General features: G+C 40.8%; 1 protein-coding gene across 4 annotated transcripts in view; it reads right to left on the minus strand.

The window, feature by feature from the left end:
* Window positions 1-16,711, minus strand: part of ogdha (oxoglutarate dehydrogenase a) — a 39,730-nt gene that overhangs the window by 4,709 nt on the left and 18,310 nt on the right. For 2 of the 4 annotated variants that reach the window (XM_078250436.1, XM_078250437.1), the window contains exons 5-20: window positions 15,810-15,854; window positions 9,571-9,686; window positions 9,271-9,425; window positions 8,426-8,572; window positions 8,225-8,315; window positions 6,745-6,924; window positions 5,555-5,683; window positions 5,294-5,473; window positions 5,055-5,207; window positions 4,359-4,461; window positions 3,836-3,964; window positions 3,156-3,306; window positions 2,182-2,309; window positions 1,873-2,051; window positions 1,120-1,191; window positions 366-491 (exon numbers count right to left, since the gene is read on the minus strand). In XM_078250436.1, the coding sequence (XP_078106562.1) occupies window positions 366-491; window positions 1,120-1,191; window positions 1,873-2,051; window positions 2,182-2,309; window positions 3,156-3,306; window positions 3,836-3,964; window positions 4,359-4,461; window positions 5,055-5,207; window positions 5,294-5,473; window positions 5,555-5,683; window positions 6,745-6,924; window positions 8,225-8,315; window positions 8,426-8,572; window positions 9,271-9,425; window positions 9,571-9,686; window positions 15,810-15,854 (2,084 nt within the window). The remainder of the gene's footprint in view (window positions 1-365; window positions 492-1,119; window positions 1,192-1,872; window positions 2,052-2,181; window positions 2,310-3,155; window positions 3,307-3,835; window positions 3,965-4,358; window positions 4,462-5,054; window positions 5,208-5,293; window positions 5,474-5,554; window positions 5,684-6,744; window positions 6,925-8,224; window positions 8,316-8,425; window positions 8,573-9,270; window positions 9,426-9,570; window positions 9,687-15,809; window positions 15,855-16,711) is intronic. The other 2 variants (XM_078250438.1, XM_078250439.1) reach the window with 1 other exon arrangement.

A 16,711-nucleotide genomic window follows, 5' to 3' on the forward strand; every position in this document is an offset into this window, starting at 1 on the left:
CAGGAAGAGGTCTCACTCTACTTGGAATTCTGGCATTTTTTGCTTTCTACCTACCGTAGCTCTAAAGCTAAAATGTTAGTGTAGTGAAAAGTAAAATATTCCCCTCTGAGATGTAGTGAAGTAGAAGTATTAAGTAGCAGAAAATGGAAATACTCAAGTAAAGTACAAGCAACTCAAAATTGTACTTAAGTACAGTACTACACTAGTAAATGCACTTAGTTACAAAGTAAATACCGGATTGTATGACACCAGTATTATTATTCTTATTAGCATTCCATTGTAGATTATGTGTCTTGTTTCATTTTCATTTATCTTCATTTGGAAAATAAAGTGTGTGTGTGTGTGTGTGTGTGTCTGTCTCTCACAGGCTTCCTGTATGGGAGGAGGATCTGGCGTCTGAGAACATGGAAGTAGTTTCCAGGGTTGGAACAGTTCACCACGATCCAGTTACAGTCGTAGAGCTGACGCACCGCAAAGTCCTCTGAGAGTGGCTGAGAGAAAAAGAAGAATTAGTTTTAGATGGCTGTGTCGGCTTCCTGTTCCTAGTGTGGTTTTCTGAGGAATGTTAACAGAGAAAATGATAAGAACCATTAGAAGAAAAAGATTAGTGAAAAAGGTTTATCAATGCTGCCCTTAGAAATCTAATAAAACTGATATTGATATTGTGATTGTGATCTGATCTGAATCCAGATAGAATAAAAATAAAACCCTGAATAATTCAAACAAATACTACTAACAATAAAATAATGATGTCCAGTGGCAACATTAAGAATAAAGCATTCTTAGAATATACAGTAGGTCGGACAAATCCAACATACCGGCATGAATAAATTAGGCCAGGCGATTATTTTCAACCTACAGTGCAGATCCCAAGATAAATGACATTGTAGGTTAAACGATAAGGTATAAAATATGAAAAAGTCACACGCTCTTCTAAACAGTGAACTGTTCATCTCCTTACAGAGGAGCAATATATTGAGGAGCTGACTGTTTTCCTTGTGCGGACCCTAACTTTAAAAAATAACCTGACGTCTGGATGTGGGTGTTTCCTGCTCTAATTGGTAGAAAAGCGATTTGTTATTACAAAGTGCTCAGAAGCCAAAACAGCTGGAGTTTTACCGGCATGACGTCGGGGTCATCGTTGCACATCTGGAGGAATCTCTCTGGACGAGCTGAAGAATGTTCTGGGCCCTGCAGACACACAAACGGAAAACAGTCAGTCACACTTAAATTATTAAACAACCTCAAACAAGTGAATGCACTCCTCTTACATCTCCACCAGGTGGAGCTGTTCCTATCACTGAGTCACTGGAACGAGGATACTTTGATTTAAATCGAGTACAAATATTACAACTTTATCTTTGTATTTTATAGACGTCAAGAAAACTGTATTCCATCACACAATTCGACAATGTCGTCAGCTATCTTTCTTTACACTTTGCTCAAAGATCAAATGTCTTTCATTCGTTATTTCAGACACAGACTCCGTCCTTTTGAGTTCAAACGCTGTACTGCTCTTTTCATTTTAATAACAGATATATTTACTTTTTTTTTTCCTGTACTTTTAAAGATTCTTGACTTTCGAAGTCATAGTACTTCTATGTGAAAAACTGGCAATAAGCCTGATTCTGACGGTTTTAAAAGAAGTTTAAAAGCTTCCTCGTCTTATACATTCATAAATCATTTTTAATCCTGGTTGTGTGAATCACTTCATAAATAACATTCAATATTATTATTATTATTATGTCTTAATAAAGTCAGAGATAGTTATATAGTCCGAGATATAATGTGATACCCTAGAAACACAGCTGTGTGTGTGTGTGTGTGTGTGTGTGTGTGTGTGTGTGTGTGTGTGTGTGTGTGTTTCCTCACCATGCCCTCCATGCCGTGCGGCAGCAGCAGCACGATGCCGTTCTGTCTGACCCACTTGGCCTGACCGGGACAGATGAACTGATCGATGATGCACTGAGCCGTGTTGTGGAAGTCTCCGAACTGAGCCTCCCACAGGATCAGAGCGTTGGGACTCGCCATCGCAAAGCCCAACTCAAAGCCTGCAGACAGACAGAACATTAGCACTTGAGATTAGAAGAAACCAACTCAAAGTCTACAGAACAAAAATAGATGACGTTTATCTGCAGTTCAGAAGAAACAGAAGCAGCAGCAGCAGAGTGATGGACTCACCGAGTACTCCATACTCGGACAGCGAGCTGTTGCAGACGGTGTACGGCGCCTGGTCCGGAGAGAGGTGGTTCATGGGAATGCAGGTCCTCTTATCCACGTTCTGGTCATGGAGGACATGATGACGGTGGCTGGAAGAGGACAAACAGCTTTAGTCTCTGAGATCTTTTCCCACTATGTGAACTTAAAGATTGGCATTTTAGGCCTTTATTTGATAGTACAGTTTTGGGCATGAAAGGGGAGCGAGAGGGGGAATGACATGCAGCAAAGGGCCGCATGTTGGAATTGAACCCTCGGCTGCTGCGACGAGGACTGAGCCTCCGTACACGGGGCGCACGCTCTCCCAGGTTTTCCACTGTGTTTTACAAATCACAACATTTTGCTACAATCTCTTGATCTTTTCAAATTAACAACAAACAAACCTATAACGCCATAATGAGCCTATTTTGAGGTACTTTATTTGAGTATTTGGGTATTCTGCTACTTTATACCTTTGCTTCACTATCCACTGTGACAGCTTTAGTTACTTCAGATTCATGTTAATAATACAAAAGTTAGATTTTGTTACATAAGATAACGTTTCTTGTTAAAATGGAATAATAATAGTAGTAATAACAAGAAAATATGTACTAATAATAAAAAAAAGGATCCTGTAAAAACGAGAAACCAAGCCAATATCGTTTGTCGTGGTGGAAACAAAAGGCTGCCGGCTCTGCGCTCCTGCTGCTGAATTTAGAAGTCAAGGAAGCAACGGTAAACAATCTGATGGAGAACCGACCGCACAAACATTTCTGAGCAAATACACCACGGAGGAAAATACAGCGATGCAGTGTTTGGTCGCTGCAGCTTAAAAGCTCGACACTGGGAACACTGCAGGATTTTGAAAATACCAATGTAACTAAAATATGAACGTTCATGATGCAGTACAAAGGCAGAACCGGAGACAATGGACACAACTAAAGTCATGGGTTGTTTACCTGAACGTGCCACGCTCCACGTCCTGTCCTGACAGTCGGATGTGAATTCCCTCCTTCAGCAGCGATCCGAAGGCCATGTACTCCCCCAGAGCCCAGTCCACCGTCCGGTTACGAACCATCTCGGCTCGGCTCTTCAGGATACGACTCAGACCTGAAAACAACAAATAACGCTCAAATACGCCGAGTGACTGAATCCAATCAGGATGCATCTTCTGTCACCGTTTATATGATTTTATATGATTAACTGATTATAAAAAGCAAGTTGTCAGGAGCAAACTTTCTTTTTTACATCAGGTTTTATATCTTTGTGTTATTGTAGAGAACATTTGGAAATAATTTGTCCTGTATACCTAAATACAATGGGTGGCAAATTGGTGGTGTAAGTGTTTAAAAACATGACAGCTGATCCACTGATTCAGGGACGTGGAGGGAATTCTCCAAGAAAAATATGATTTGTTTTTTTATTACACAGGGGTCAGAAATTTTGGAGAGTTTGGTTCATTTCACAGAGATTGCTCATGTTTTTTGTGTGTGGAAATGTCAGAAAATAAAGTTTTGGGGAAAGTAAATACTGAAATTTAAGGTCCTTATGAGTTGTTTGGTAATTAATCTGTAATTTCTCTGAAGAAAGTGAAATGGACGAGACAGATATCTGGTTAAAATGCTGTTAATACTGATACCTCCGTGGATGGTGAAGTCCTCCACTGGGACGGACGAGGCCACAACTCCGATGTGGTTCAGGTTTTCTTCAGTCAGACCGGTGGAGGGGCAGCTCATGGACTTTGGCTGTCCGTCCAGGGTGAAAAAACCTGAAGACGATGACAGTTCAACACGTCAACAACCTGACAGAGAACCAGGAAGTGAGACCAGATCCGCACCCGGACCTGAGACCAGGGACCTGTGAGCACTGCTTACACACCGTCCTTCAGGGCTCTCACATGCTCAGAAATAACTTGCAAGTACGGTGTTTGTTTCGATGAGTAAAACATGTTCACAAATAATCTGAGAGGAAATGATTTCACAATGCAGAATCAGTGAAACAGGCTCCAGATCTCAACACTAACGAGACTTTACCTGGGATGAACTATTCAGGTTTGTTTTCAGTTTTTACATCCTGTTCTGAATCTTCTATAATTAAACTCCACAAACATACATCCCAGTAAACGCAGTGACATAAACACATCCATCTTTCTCCTCCCTCACCAGGCCAGGGGGAGTCCAGCCAGTGCTTGATGTGGAGGATCTTCTCATCTTTAGAGCGATTGTACGCCTCCTCACAGATCTTATCATATTTGGCAATCTCCTCCTGCAAACACAGACACAGATATCAAAAAGAAAGAGACAGAGAGTTCACTCAGTCTTCACAACAATATTTCATTTTCCAGAATGCTACATAACTAGACTGGACAAACATGAACGTCACTCTGTGCACCGTACAAACAAGGAGCCATTTTAAGACTTTCCGATATCCCGGGAACTATCGTGGTGGAATGTGAACTGCTGAACATCGCTGAGTTGTCAAACACAGAACTTGTGTCCAGCTTTATACACTAACAGTTGTAGTAACAGGACAAGGGACAGCCATTTCTTACAATGTTTATTAAGGTGTAATGTAGTGTGATGTCCCAACTAGTCCAGATAAAAAAAAAAGAAAAGAGCAGCAGTCAAGAGACCGAACAGTTACATCCATTCAAACATCAGTGTTTACAACAGTAAATACAAACAAGATGTGGTTGTCATGAACTTAAGGTCTTGCTGCTCTTTGATGAAATGTTTCACTTTCAACTGCAGTGAAACCAACAGCTGGAAGCAAAATGTTCCTGCTCTTACTCTGAAATGTGGCATCCTGGGAAACTCAGGAAAAGGCTAACTCAAGAATAAGAAGACGTGTGTCGTTACCTCGTACTCCTGCCGGCTCACTGCTCCCTCTGCGATCAGTTTCTCGGCATATTTCTGCAGAACCGGCTTCTGCTTTTTGATCTGTTTGTACATCAGCGGCTGAGTGAACATCGGCTCGTCCATCTCGTTGTGACCCATCCGACGGTAACACACCTACACACACACACAAAGTGTCTTACAGTCTTACAGTCACACGCCGCTGTAGAGTATGAACCACAACATGACGGATGAAAACTTACCAGGTCGACCACCACGTCTTTGTGGAACGTGGCCCTCCACTCAGCAGCCACCTTACAGACGTAGATGACGGCCTCGGGGTCATCGGCGTTGACGTGGAAGATGGGAGCGTTGACGACCCGGGCCACGTCGGTCGGGTACGGAGACGAGCGAGCCATGCGAGGATCTGTGGTGAAGCCGATCTAGAGACGAGAGGTTCCAGCTCAGTCATCTGTCAGACTGTTCATCACCGTGCGCGCGTGTTTTATGCTTGTGTGCGTTACCTGGTTGTTGGCGACGACGTGAATGGTGCCGTGCGTGGTGTACGACGGCAGGTCAGACAGGTGGAAGGTTTCGTAGACGATACCCTGACCTGCGAACGCTGCGTCTCCGTGGAGCAGGATGGACATCACCTGAACACACAAACAGCATGCTGCTGCGTCAAAATAACTCAAAGTGTGTGTTGTTGTGAGCGCGTTGCTTCAGCTTCGGATGAGAAAATGAATCCAGGAGTTTAAGTGTAGTAAGTAAGACCTGCCATTCAGTGTTTTTTGTGGTAGAGTCATCCTTTGGTCAGTGTTTTGCTGCATGATCTTATATCATAGAGAGCTTCTTTTAAGGCTTTTAATTTTGTTTTGCCCCATGATAAAATGCCTGGAGCGCAGTTTGTAGAGTCTGAAGCCCAACTCATTTATAATTGCTGCTGATCTTACCACAGATATGTCGGCATCAGAATATCTGTCAGCAGGTAAGTGATTCAGAAATGTCAAAGCTCATTTAGAAACAGAGTCTGTGTAAAATGTCCCAAACACAACAGATCTGTGTCATCATTCTTTAGACACATCATTCTAAGAAACACATTATGGGTTCTTATTCCACGGTTAGGTCACACCCTCTGGAAGACGTTCTGTGGTAGCTGAAAAAATTGCTTATTTCGATGTAATCAAGACCCGTGCTGAGTCTGTGTCAGAAAAGTAGGTTCTGTTGTTTATTTATAGCCTCAAAGATCTGGGCACCAATATTTTGAGAGTGCACTCGAGGCCAAATACTTTCAGAATTTTCGTCTTATCAAATTAAATCTCCACCACTGATGTAGAAACGATAAGAAACAGAGTAGAAGACAATGGAGCCCTTTTGATACTGCTGCAGTGTTTATTGATGTACAGTATATGTGCATGCTGCAAATATGGATACTGATTTAAATATTTTTAACTTTATTATTATCATTCAGTGGGTTTTATTTTCCATCTTATGTTACACCGTGTATTCTATTATAATTAAGTGTGTTTTCCATCATATGTTCTTTTGTCGAGTTGTGGTGTCCCTGCCAGAGTTGTGGTGCCCGTTAGCCGTCTAAAGCCAGAGATATGCATAACAATCGCAATGTATGTGTCTAACTCTGTGTTATTGGTTGACACACTGCTGGAGTAAAACGCTGCTGTGTGAGTGTTTTGCTGCTGTGTCTCAGTCTCACCCGGTTGCCGTCGTTGTCTCCACAGTAGAACTGCTCTGCCTTGGTCTTTCCCTGCACCACGGGGTCCACGGCTTCCAGGTGAGACGGGTTCGCCATCAGAGACAAGGTGATGTTCCTGTCTGTCACACGGTTGATACGACGATGGTACATTCCCAGATGGTACTTCACATCTCCAGAGCCCTGAGGAGGAGAAACACAGCAGATGTCACTACAGACTGTAGAGGACCAATAACGTCCTATGCTGGAATAACATTACAAACGTCCTCTGCAGTGCATTAGTGCTGGTTTTGATTCCCAACAACAATGCTGGGACTATGACCGGCTCAAGCACAGATACAACACCATAATGCCCCTTAATCTTTCCATATACAGCTTCAACAACACATACTGCAAGACAAATAGAAGGCAAAGCTATGATATACAGTCTGTATGTGACTTTGTGCACCCATATAGTGGTAACATTGGAAAATACTTACATATGGCAGTTCACAAATTAAGAACTAATGGAGAATGTTTGAGGCTGATATGAGAGATAGTTCAGAGTAAAATCTAATAATAATAATAATATACAAGTCAAAAGTATTTACTTTTGATAAATAGATAACATAAACGATAATTTTTGGTAGTGGTGGTACATGACAGCAGCAGTAATGGGAGCACAGGGTCAGGCAATATGAAAAAAACTATATATCCGCTTAGACAATTGTGTATAATGTTAACATTAAAGGACAATTCCGGCGCAAAATGAACCTAGGGGTTAATAACATATGTGTGTACCGAGTCGACTGTTCTCTGGGATCTGTTTTCATGCTAATCGAATGTGTCTCTAGCTTGAAACAAGCTAGCGCAAACCGGTGATTAGCTTAATACGCTAGCCTTCGGGACAGAGGGTAAATCGCCATTTGTACACCACTAACAAGGCTCAAAATAGCACCACACTTCAACGGTAGCATAATGAGGGATCCTACATGTAAACCGAAGCATTGGTGTACAGACAGTTTATTACAAACATAGATTATAAAGACAGTAGTGTGACCAGTTGAACGAAGAACGCTGTATTTGAGCTATGTTACTGGTTGCACAGCGTTCGTCGCTAGCTTGTTTCAAGCTAGAGGCACATTCGATTAGCATGAAAACAGATCCCAGAGAACGGTCGACTCGGTACACACGTTATTAACCCCTAGGTTCATTTTGCGCCGGAATTGTCCTTTAAGCAGGACTAATTCATGGCAATACTAGATTGAATACTAGAACATACTAGATTTTTATATAATTTTTGCATAAATGTGATAATTAATTTGATTTATGAGGTATTAAATGAACAGTCCAGTCTGCTTATCTGGTTGTCCTGAGTCAGAGTGCCCTGGGTGCTTGTACCCCAGTTTACCTGCCTGCAGGTCCAGTTCTCTCTATAAACGGTATTTACTGTATGCAGTAACTTGTAATAACAGCAGTAATGGTACTAAAGCAGTTAAATTACCTCATCGGCAGCTTCCAGTTTAGAGTCAAACTGACAGAAAATCTGTTCCAACTCTTTACGGATCACGTTAGCCAAAACATTAAGACGACCCCTGAAAGAAGAAAGTGGTGAGTGTACAAACAACGAGACAGGGAGGATATAAAGTGTGTGTGTGTGTGTGTGTATAAAACACTGTAAATACAGCATATAAGTGTGCGATACCTGTGAGGCATGCCCATGATGACGTTTTCCACCCCGTTCTCAGAGGATTTATCGATGATGGTTTTCAGAGCCGGGATCAGAGACTCGCAGCCCTCCAGACCAAAACGTTTCTCTGCAGACCACTTCTTCTGCAGGAACTCCTCAAACCTGCGCACACACGCAAAAAAAAAAATATTACAACAGATAATGCTCACTTTTAATCATAGGTTCATACAGACAGTTTTGCTTCCTCTAGACTCTGCAGACTCCCCTCACAGACCTGTGCATACACATTTCATCATCATCATCATCCACTTCATCACCAACAGGAGTGGTAGATGGAGGTAGGGATGTCACGAAAACTGATACTTTAGTATCAAGTCAATGCCAAAATTCTGAAAACATTTTTCTACAGTAGCACAGGTACCGGGAGATGCATTTCCTCCGGACCTGAAGGGGGCAGCAGATACGCCTACAAGTGTTCTAGTCTGCTGCTGATACGTGCGAGTTGGCCGTCGACTGTAGCCTTTGCGGTGTGTTCAAGTGCAACTTTTTAGCCAAGACACAGGAGACGTGAGGTGACCCCAAAGTCTCCTGGTGTGTCAGCACTTTAATCACGCCCTCCTTCCTAACAGTGACAGAAAGTTGAAACTTAAAAAAATTAAGTGTTATCCTTGTTATCCTCATCTTGAAATACACATTATAAAAAGGAGTACATGGGATTGTTTTGTTTTTTACGGCGGTATCGAATTGGGTTTCGAGAATCGTGGAATTTCACTGTTATTGGTATTGACTTTGAAATTTCTGGTATGGTGACATCCCTAAATGGAGGTAGATGGAGGGGTGTGTTGTGTTGTGGTGTTTACCTGGTGGAGCGGACCATGCGGGCCAGCAGTGTCCTCTTCTCCTCCAGAGTGAACTGCATCACTCCTGGAGTCTCGAACTTCTGTCTGATCCACTGACACTGCTCCAGGTCGTTGATGAACATGAACTCCACACCGATGTGCTGACAGTACGCCATCTGACCAACAGAGGGAGAGGAGTATCACCTGTACAGGTAGCATCTTCTACGCAAATGTTCCGACTCCGACTCGAGTTAGAGGTTACAAAAACCTCACCAGTGATATTCACAGCTGGTTTAAATGGACCCGTGTGTCTGTGTTTACCTCCAGTCGGCGGATGATCTCCTTCAGTGGCAGGGCACTCTCTGAGCCTCCGATGAAGGTGGTGGTGGGCAGCCGGAACACCTTGTCCAGGTCGGACTCATCCAGACCATAGAAGCCTACATGTCCCATGACACACCACAGGACAGAAGGGGAGGGAGGAGGGGAAAAAAAAACAGGGAAGGAGGTGAGAAAAGGTTGCAGGACGGACAGAGGGGACACCAAAGAGATGGACAGACAGACAAACAGGCTACGGCAAATGAAAACGTGCATATTTGAGTTAGTAATGAATGAATATGCATTATTAACACAATATGGAGAATAAACAGCAACAGCCAGATATTGTTCCAAACCACAGACAGACAAAATTGCGGAGAAGAAAGAAGAGGACAGAGCAGCAGAAACAGAAGTTTGAGTGGTTTTACAACAAGCAGGATGGAGTGAGGATCAGTCTGCTTATATTTTTGTATTTCTTCTTCATGTTCAGACTCAAACCAGCAGTGAATGTATCTACTAACAAGTAATGTGTGTGTGTATCACAGCCGGATATATATCTTCTTCCTCTGTGCCATAAAAACACATCAATGAGCCACACTGTTGCACTGGGTGACATCTTCCTTCATCACCATGAACACACACACACACACACACCTGCTGCTACAAATACTCTAAAGAACCAAATGTGGATGTAGTTTGGGGACCAGGGAGGGAACAACCTTTTAACTTTCATGAAAATTCCTTGGACACAAATTAAGTGTGTGTGTGTGTGTGTGTGGGGGGGGGGGGTCTGTGGGTCCTCCTACCCCAGGAAATGTCGAGCATCAAACACTTCATTTCCTGCATTCTGCTGAATTTGTATTTGTAAGGCTCTTCCCTCCTCTTTTGCGTCTTTTGTTTGGGGAAGTAACATCATTAATGTGCATGTGGCACCTGTTCACATTAATTATTATTTCATTCATTTATAAACTCCTGGAGTGTAATAGCTCATGCTTTTTTTTTTTTTTTAATTGTTTACATATACCAGGGTTCATACGCATTTTAACCAATACTTTTTCATGACTTTTCGGCAATTTTCCATGACTATGTATTTCTGAAAATGTCAGTCGACATTATACAATAAGAATAAAAATCAGTGTTAAAGTTTACCCTCAGAGGTTTAACAATAAAATGAATGACAATTTATGTGGTTCATAGTGGGATTTGTAATAACGCGCCCTGAATAGAACGTTGAGGTTAGGACGACGTGAAAATACATTTATTAATCACATATTATTATGTTGTGTTAAAAAAAAAAGAAAAGAAAAAAATCCATGACTGTTCCAAAACTTTCTGGGTCTTTTTATGTTTCCAAAACATTTCCAGGCCTGGAATTTGCATTTTTTATATTCCATAACTTTTCCAGGTTTTTTCAAAACGTATGAACCCTGATATACATATTTATTTATTCATAACAATATTTGTGTTCTTTGAGAAGTCAAGAAAAAAATCGTAATTTAATGAGAATAAAGTCACTATCGAAAAAAAAAAAAAAAAAAAGAAGAAATCCACCTGTCCTACAGTCCGCTGTGCTTTATGTTATTGCTCTGCTGACATTAGTCTGACAGACACAGGACCCTGTTTGGGACTCTCTCTGACGAGACAAAGTTTAGAGAAGTGGCTGAACGTTGCTCTTTATCAGAGGTGGAAAACCGAAACTAACAGAAAACAGGCCTAAATCTCACCGTTGTGTGGCTTATTGTCCACACAAATGTTAACTTCACCACCTCCGATTATTAAGTGTAGTTCCCAGCCAATTCCCCAAGCTTTTCAGTGGGAAGCACACACAGCAACACAGAGCCAGCGGAGGAAAGACCCCACACTGCAGTCCAAACTTTTTACAAGTCACAATAACTGGAGGTGCATATGCAATTAATATTAAATTAGGGGTGGGGACAATTTTGGGTAATCAGATAAGTGGTAGGGGTATACCTAAATCATGCCCATGGTTGTTGTATAATTAACAAGAAAAATGTCAAAGATATATTAAAAGGATATTTAGCGTTTGTCCTGCAGAGAGCTCTGACAAGATCTCTTTTTTTTTTTGCTGTAAAATAACCTAATTTAAAGTTTCCCTTTTTTATTGTGGCATGGATTTATATGTATTGTTTTTAACAGGTTACAATGACATTTGTAGAGCTTTACAGTTTTTGACAGTACTGAAATTAATAGAATAATAATCATGTTCATGACAGCGTGATGAAGATGAGTAACATGCTGGGGTTGGGGTTATGGGTTATTTTGTAACTTCAAACTGATGATGGGACAGTTAGTAGAGAATGTGTTATGGAGGAGAGAGGAAAGATGGAGAGAGAAAGTAGAAGGTATTTTTGTGTGTGCGTGTTGGGGGGGGGGGGAATCCCTCCATGTACTTTAAATGATCTTTAAATCCCACGAGACCACCTTTAACGTTTTCTAACTCAAAACTGCCAAAGAGGGCTGAACTGGGCAGACTGACAGCTCATTCAGCCAATCAGTGAGCCGACACTGGTTATAGAACTCAGAAGCACTGCAGTCACAAACCAATCACACGACTGACAGCCAAGCTGGCCAATCAAGCAGCAGAGTCTCTCTGAAGACAGCAGGAAGACGGGTCACTGCTCAGCCTCTCATTCACTTTCCTCACTACCTTTCCTTGCCTCCTCCAGCGAGGGGGGAGGCAGTCAGGGAGGAGAGGAAATATAATACTGGACGACACTCTTCTTCTCTGTGAAAACATGTTTTAGCAAACAGCTCTACAGACACAAACTGACAGGTTTCTGATGTTTACCCCTCCGTCTGCAGCCGACACTAAACTGTGACAGGAAGTCTGACTCTGAAACACAACACATAATTTACTGTAGTTTCACATGAGGACAGATTCACAGCTGCAGGGCTCAGCACCACATTTCTACTGTTGGCATGCCAAAAAAAGTCCAACTGCTTTAATATGCGTCATTGACGCTGACATGAGCTGGCAATGAGTTCAGCCCTGAGCTGAAAACAATAACATCTTCTGCAGGAGTTAAGTCTGACTGATAACACTGTCAGTTCTCTGGAGGCTGCCAGATGATGTATAGAGCATCACACTATATTAGAACTACAGTTCTGTTAGTAACAGCTGATATCTTCCTAGTTTATAAAACACACTGAGAGACACAACAGAAACACAACTGCAGAAAAGCCCGTAATATGGGAGCAAAACAGAAAACAGAGAAAAGAGCTGAAAGAGATTAAAGTAAGAAAGAAATCCAGAAACATCATACAAGCTACCACTGCTAAATAACAAAGGCTGAACATTTTCCACTTGCTTTTAATTCATTTTATATTGTTTTTCACCCAAACCAAATTGTGATTAGAGAGGTTTTTTTGTTGTGTTCTGGACAAAATACAGAAATAGCAAATATTCTTATTGAAATATTTCTATATTTTGGCAGTAACATTTTTCTTTCACTTTATTTATCACAATTGTTTTCCACTATAACTAAGCACTGACATTTTTTAGAATGAAATACACCTGTGGGAAATTCAGCACTAAGAGGAACATTTCAGTCAGTGTTGCAGTGACGGGACGTGGAGAAAATTATTTTCAAACTTATGGCCACAAAATGCGTTTTAAAGTAACTGAAGAGCTGCTGAAACTGTAATAACAGCACTCATTAATTCAATTCTCCTCCTGACGTCAAGGACAGAGATATTTCGCCATAACTAGGGTTGCAACAAACCATTATTTGGATTGTTGATTAATCTGTCGATTATTTCCTTGATTAATCGATGAGTTGTTTGGTCTTAAAAATGTCAGTAAAAAGTAAAAAATGTCAGCGTTTCACAAAGCCCAACATAAAGTCCTAAAATGTCTTTACTTGTTCTGTCCACAACTCAAAAGACATTTAGTTTAAATTCATAGGAGTCAAGAAACTAGAAAATATTCACATTTATGAAGCTGGAGTCAAAGAATTTGGACTTTTCTTTCTTTGAAAATGACTCAAATCGATTATCAAAATAGTTGGGGTTATACTAACTGATTAATCGTTGTGGTTCGCTCTAGTCATAACAACTTATTTTTGGTTTATTCTTCATTTTATAACATTTTGTGGTGTATGCACCTTGGAATTACATACAGTAGATTGTGTCATCATATATATATATATATATATATATATATATATATATATATATATATATATATATATATATATATATATATAGAAAGATAGATAGATAGATAGATAGATAGATAGATAGATATACACACACACACACATCTATTTTTTTTTTTTTTTCCATAGATCTTGCAGTTATTTTTGGTGCATAAAATGTGTCTGTTACAATTTAAAAGTGCCGCTCCTTCTTGCCAACACAAAAATTAAAATACTAAACGTGAATATTGTTCAGTGGAAATAATGAATGCAGTATTATGGCTTTATGATTTATTTGCCTTCAGGTCTAGAACATGTTAGAAGTGTTAAGCGCAGAATGTTTTACCTGAACCTCAACTTTCATCCTTTTGTGGCTACAGTTTAGAATCATTTCCTGACGTCACCTAGTGAACTCTTTTCTGAGAGATAACTCATCTATCAGAGGACTCTACAAACTGTTCTACTGTTTACTGGACGGAGCAGGGAGCTAGCAGCAGCTAGAAGCTAACAAAGCTAACTAACCGAACACAGGAGACATTCAGGAGGGACTGAGGCATCAACAATTCTTCATGCTGTACATTTAACTGGTTATGTTTTGAAAATTGTGTGAATTTCCTCTGAATGTTTCCTGTGTACTGAGGCATCAAATGGATATTTCACTGTGGTTCACTGTCTGATATCAAATAAACACAATCTTTCCACAGGAGTAAAGAACAGTGAGTCTGTTGAATTGAAAACTTTTGTGCACTCTCCTCGGGTTGAAGATGTTTTGGGGTATTTTAGAATCATCATGTGTTTGTCTCATGTTATGAATACATCAGAGGTAACAGCTCCTGGGTTGTTTTAAGGTGCAGTTTCAGTTGTTTTAGGATGAAATCTTTTATATAGTTGTATTAGAAATGATTTTGTGATCTTGTTTGCCTATAACTTGCTGTCTGTCTCAGCTAGGAGACTTTTAAAACTTGTCGAAGCTTTCCCGGTTAAATAAAATACTTTAATGTACATGATTTGATTTTTTTTGTTTAAGTTACTTATCAATACATCAGTTCTTATATTCCTGCTGCAGAGACATTTCCATTTACCAGCACATGATCAATTTAGGAATGCACTGATTGGTATCGGAAGTGATATTGATGATATCGGGCCATGATATGATGATCTCCGCCATGATGTCACTGATCCATATTAAAGCTTTAGTGCGTAACGTTTTTATTTTAGAACGTCTGTTACATTCAGGCCATTGCCAAATGAGTTGATACGAAGCTAATTCAGACTATCAGCTCCACACAACTCTCTCTGTATTTCTCAGTATGGCTATGTTCAGAAACTAATGTCGTCCGGCGACATTTGCGCTCAGGAAATCAAGCGAAGATAATTACCTCTTCTGAGGAGTCCATGTTTTTTTAATTCTCCGTGGCCACCTTGGCTATTATTAGTGGAGGAGTGGTGGGGGTAATGCGTGATAACGTATGGCTTGTATCATGTGGCTGCGCCAACAGTTTTGTTGTCATTACTTAGAATTCCTCATGGGGGAGACAGAAACTGCGCACTATAGCTTTAAATAAATACAGTGTAGTATACTGTATTCTGTGTTGTTGCATCAGTGCGTCCCTGGATCAGTTTCTTATTGTATAATAATGACAACACAGACTTCTGAAAAATGTTCTGATAAAATAAATGTTGAAGTTATGTATGCCAAATTAATATTTGTACACATTTGTAAAAACAACATAAATCGTCTGTGTAGTCTATTTTTCATGTCCTTATTTTAATGTTGAGTAGTTTTTAATATTATGAAAAAGCAGCTTGGCAGTGGTGACTGTGGTTCCCCAAAGTCCAAAGATATTGGAGGTTACCTTCATTAACTGTAGAAACAAGTTTGATAAAAGCAAAGACAGTGAACCAAATTAAATATCTCTTTTCTTTCCCATTCTCTGGTGCAGCGAACGTTACAAGAAATCAGGATGTCAGAAACAGATTCCTGACTTCCTGTAGACGTGACGTGCACACTAAAACATTTCACTAAAGATGAAACTACTGGCTTCACAGCACTGGGCAGTGACACACCAGCCTTGTGGTTTCTCGTACCTCCTACCGTTAGGATTCTCAGCCTCTCGTTGAACACAGCCATGTCTGGAAGGGTCGCCAGCAGGTGGCAGCAAAGGAAGAAATACCCGGACACAGTTAGTGACCTACGACCTGCTTATAAACCAGACACCCACGGCCATTTTACACCACCGCCACAACCGTCTACAGCTAAAACAGAGCACAACTCCTGCCCCGGCATCTCAATGTCTCCACCACCTTTTATTTGTTTGAAAAAAGGTCCAGAGGTTTGGTGATTTTAGAGTCAAGTGGTGGAGAACGAGGGATGCACACCATGCTGAGGATACAGAAGCCATACCACAACCAACCCACACTGAGGCCGTTCCCAAATAGGAAGCCATTCTGCACAGGTCACCTTCACCGCAGCAGGGAGGCGACTAATTCCTGAACTCAACGCTGACGCCCTCAGTTTTTAAACACTTTGCACTCAAACCAGTGTGTCTGATCTCAAAAACATGTTTCACAATCTGTCCCTGTCACAGTGTTAGTTTGAGCACTATTCAATCATTTTGTGTAAAAAGGTGTAAATAGTGTTTTGAATGTGAGGGACTGAACAGTGCTGACGTCAGATGGTGTGCCAGACGTTTTAGTGCAGTAAAAGCAGACAGAGTAGAGTTAGATAAAGCTAATTAGCAGTTAGTTAGCCAAGAGAGCTTGAAGGAAGACCGTAGAGACTGACCAGGTCACAGCTTTAATACTACAGAGTTATCCCATCTAATAAGACAACAAAACTAATTTAAAAAAAATCAAGAGTTTCCTTCTGTCATCATACTGTCCAGAAAAATCTGATAACAGGAAAATATAAGTTACCTAATCATTCAGTCAGTCTGGTCTTAGAGCTTTGAATCAATGCACATCTACGAATTTGTTTCAGACACTCAAAT

Source organism: Sander vitreus, chromosome 5, assembly GCF_031162955.1.
Source record: "Sander vitreus isolate 19-12246 chromosome 5, sanVit1, whole genome shotgun sequence".
In the NCBI taxonomy this organism is placed as follows: Eukaryota; Metazoa; Chordata; class Actinopteri; order Perciformes; family Percidae; genus Sander; species Sander vitreus.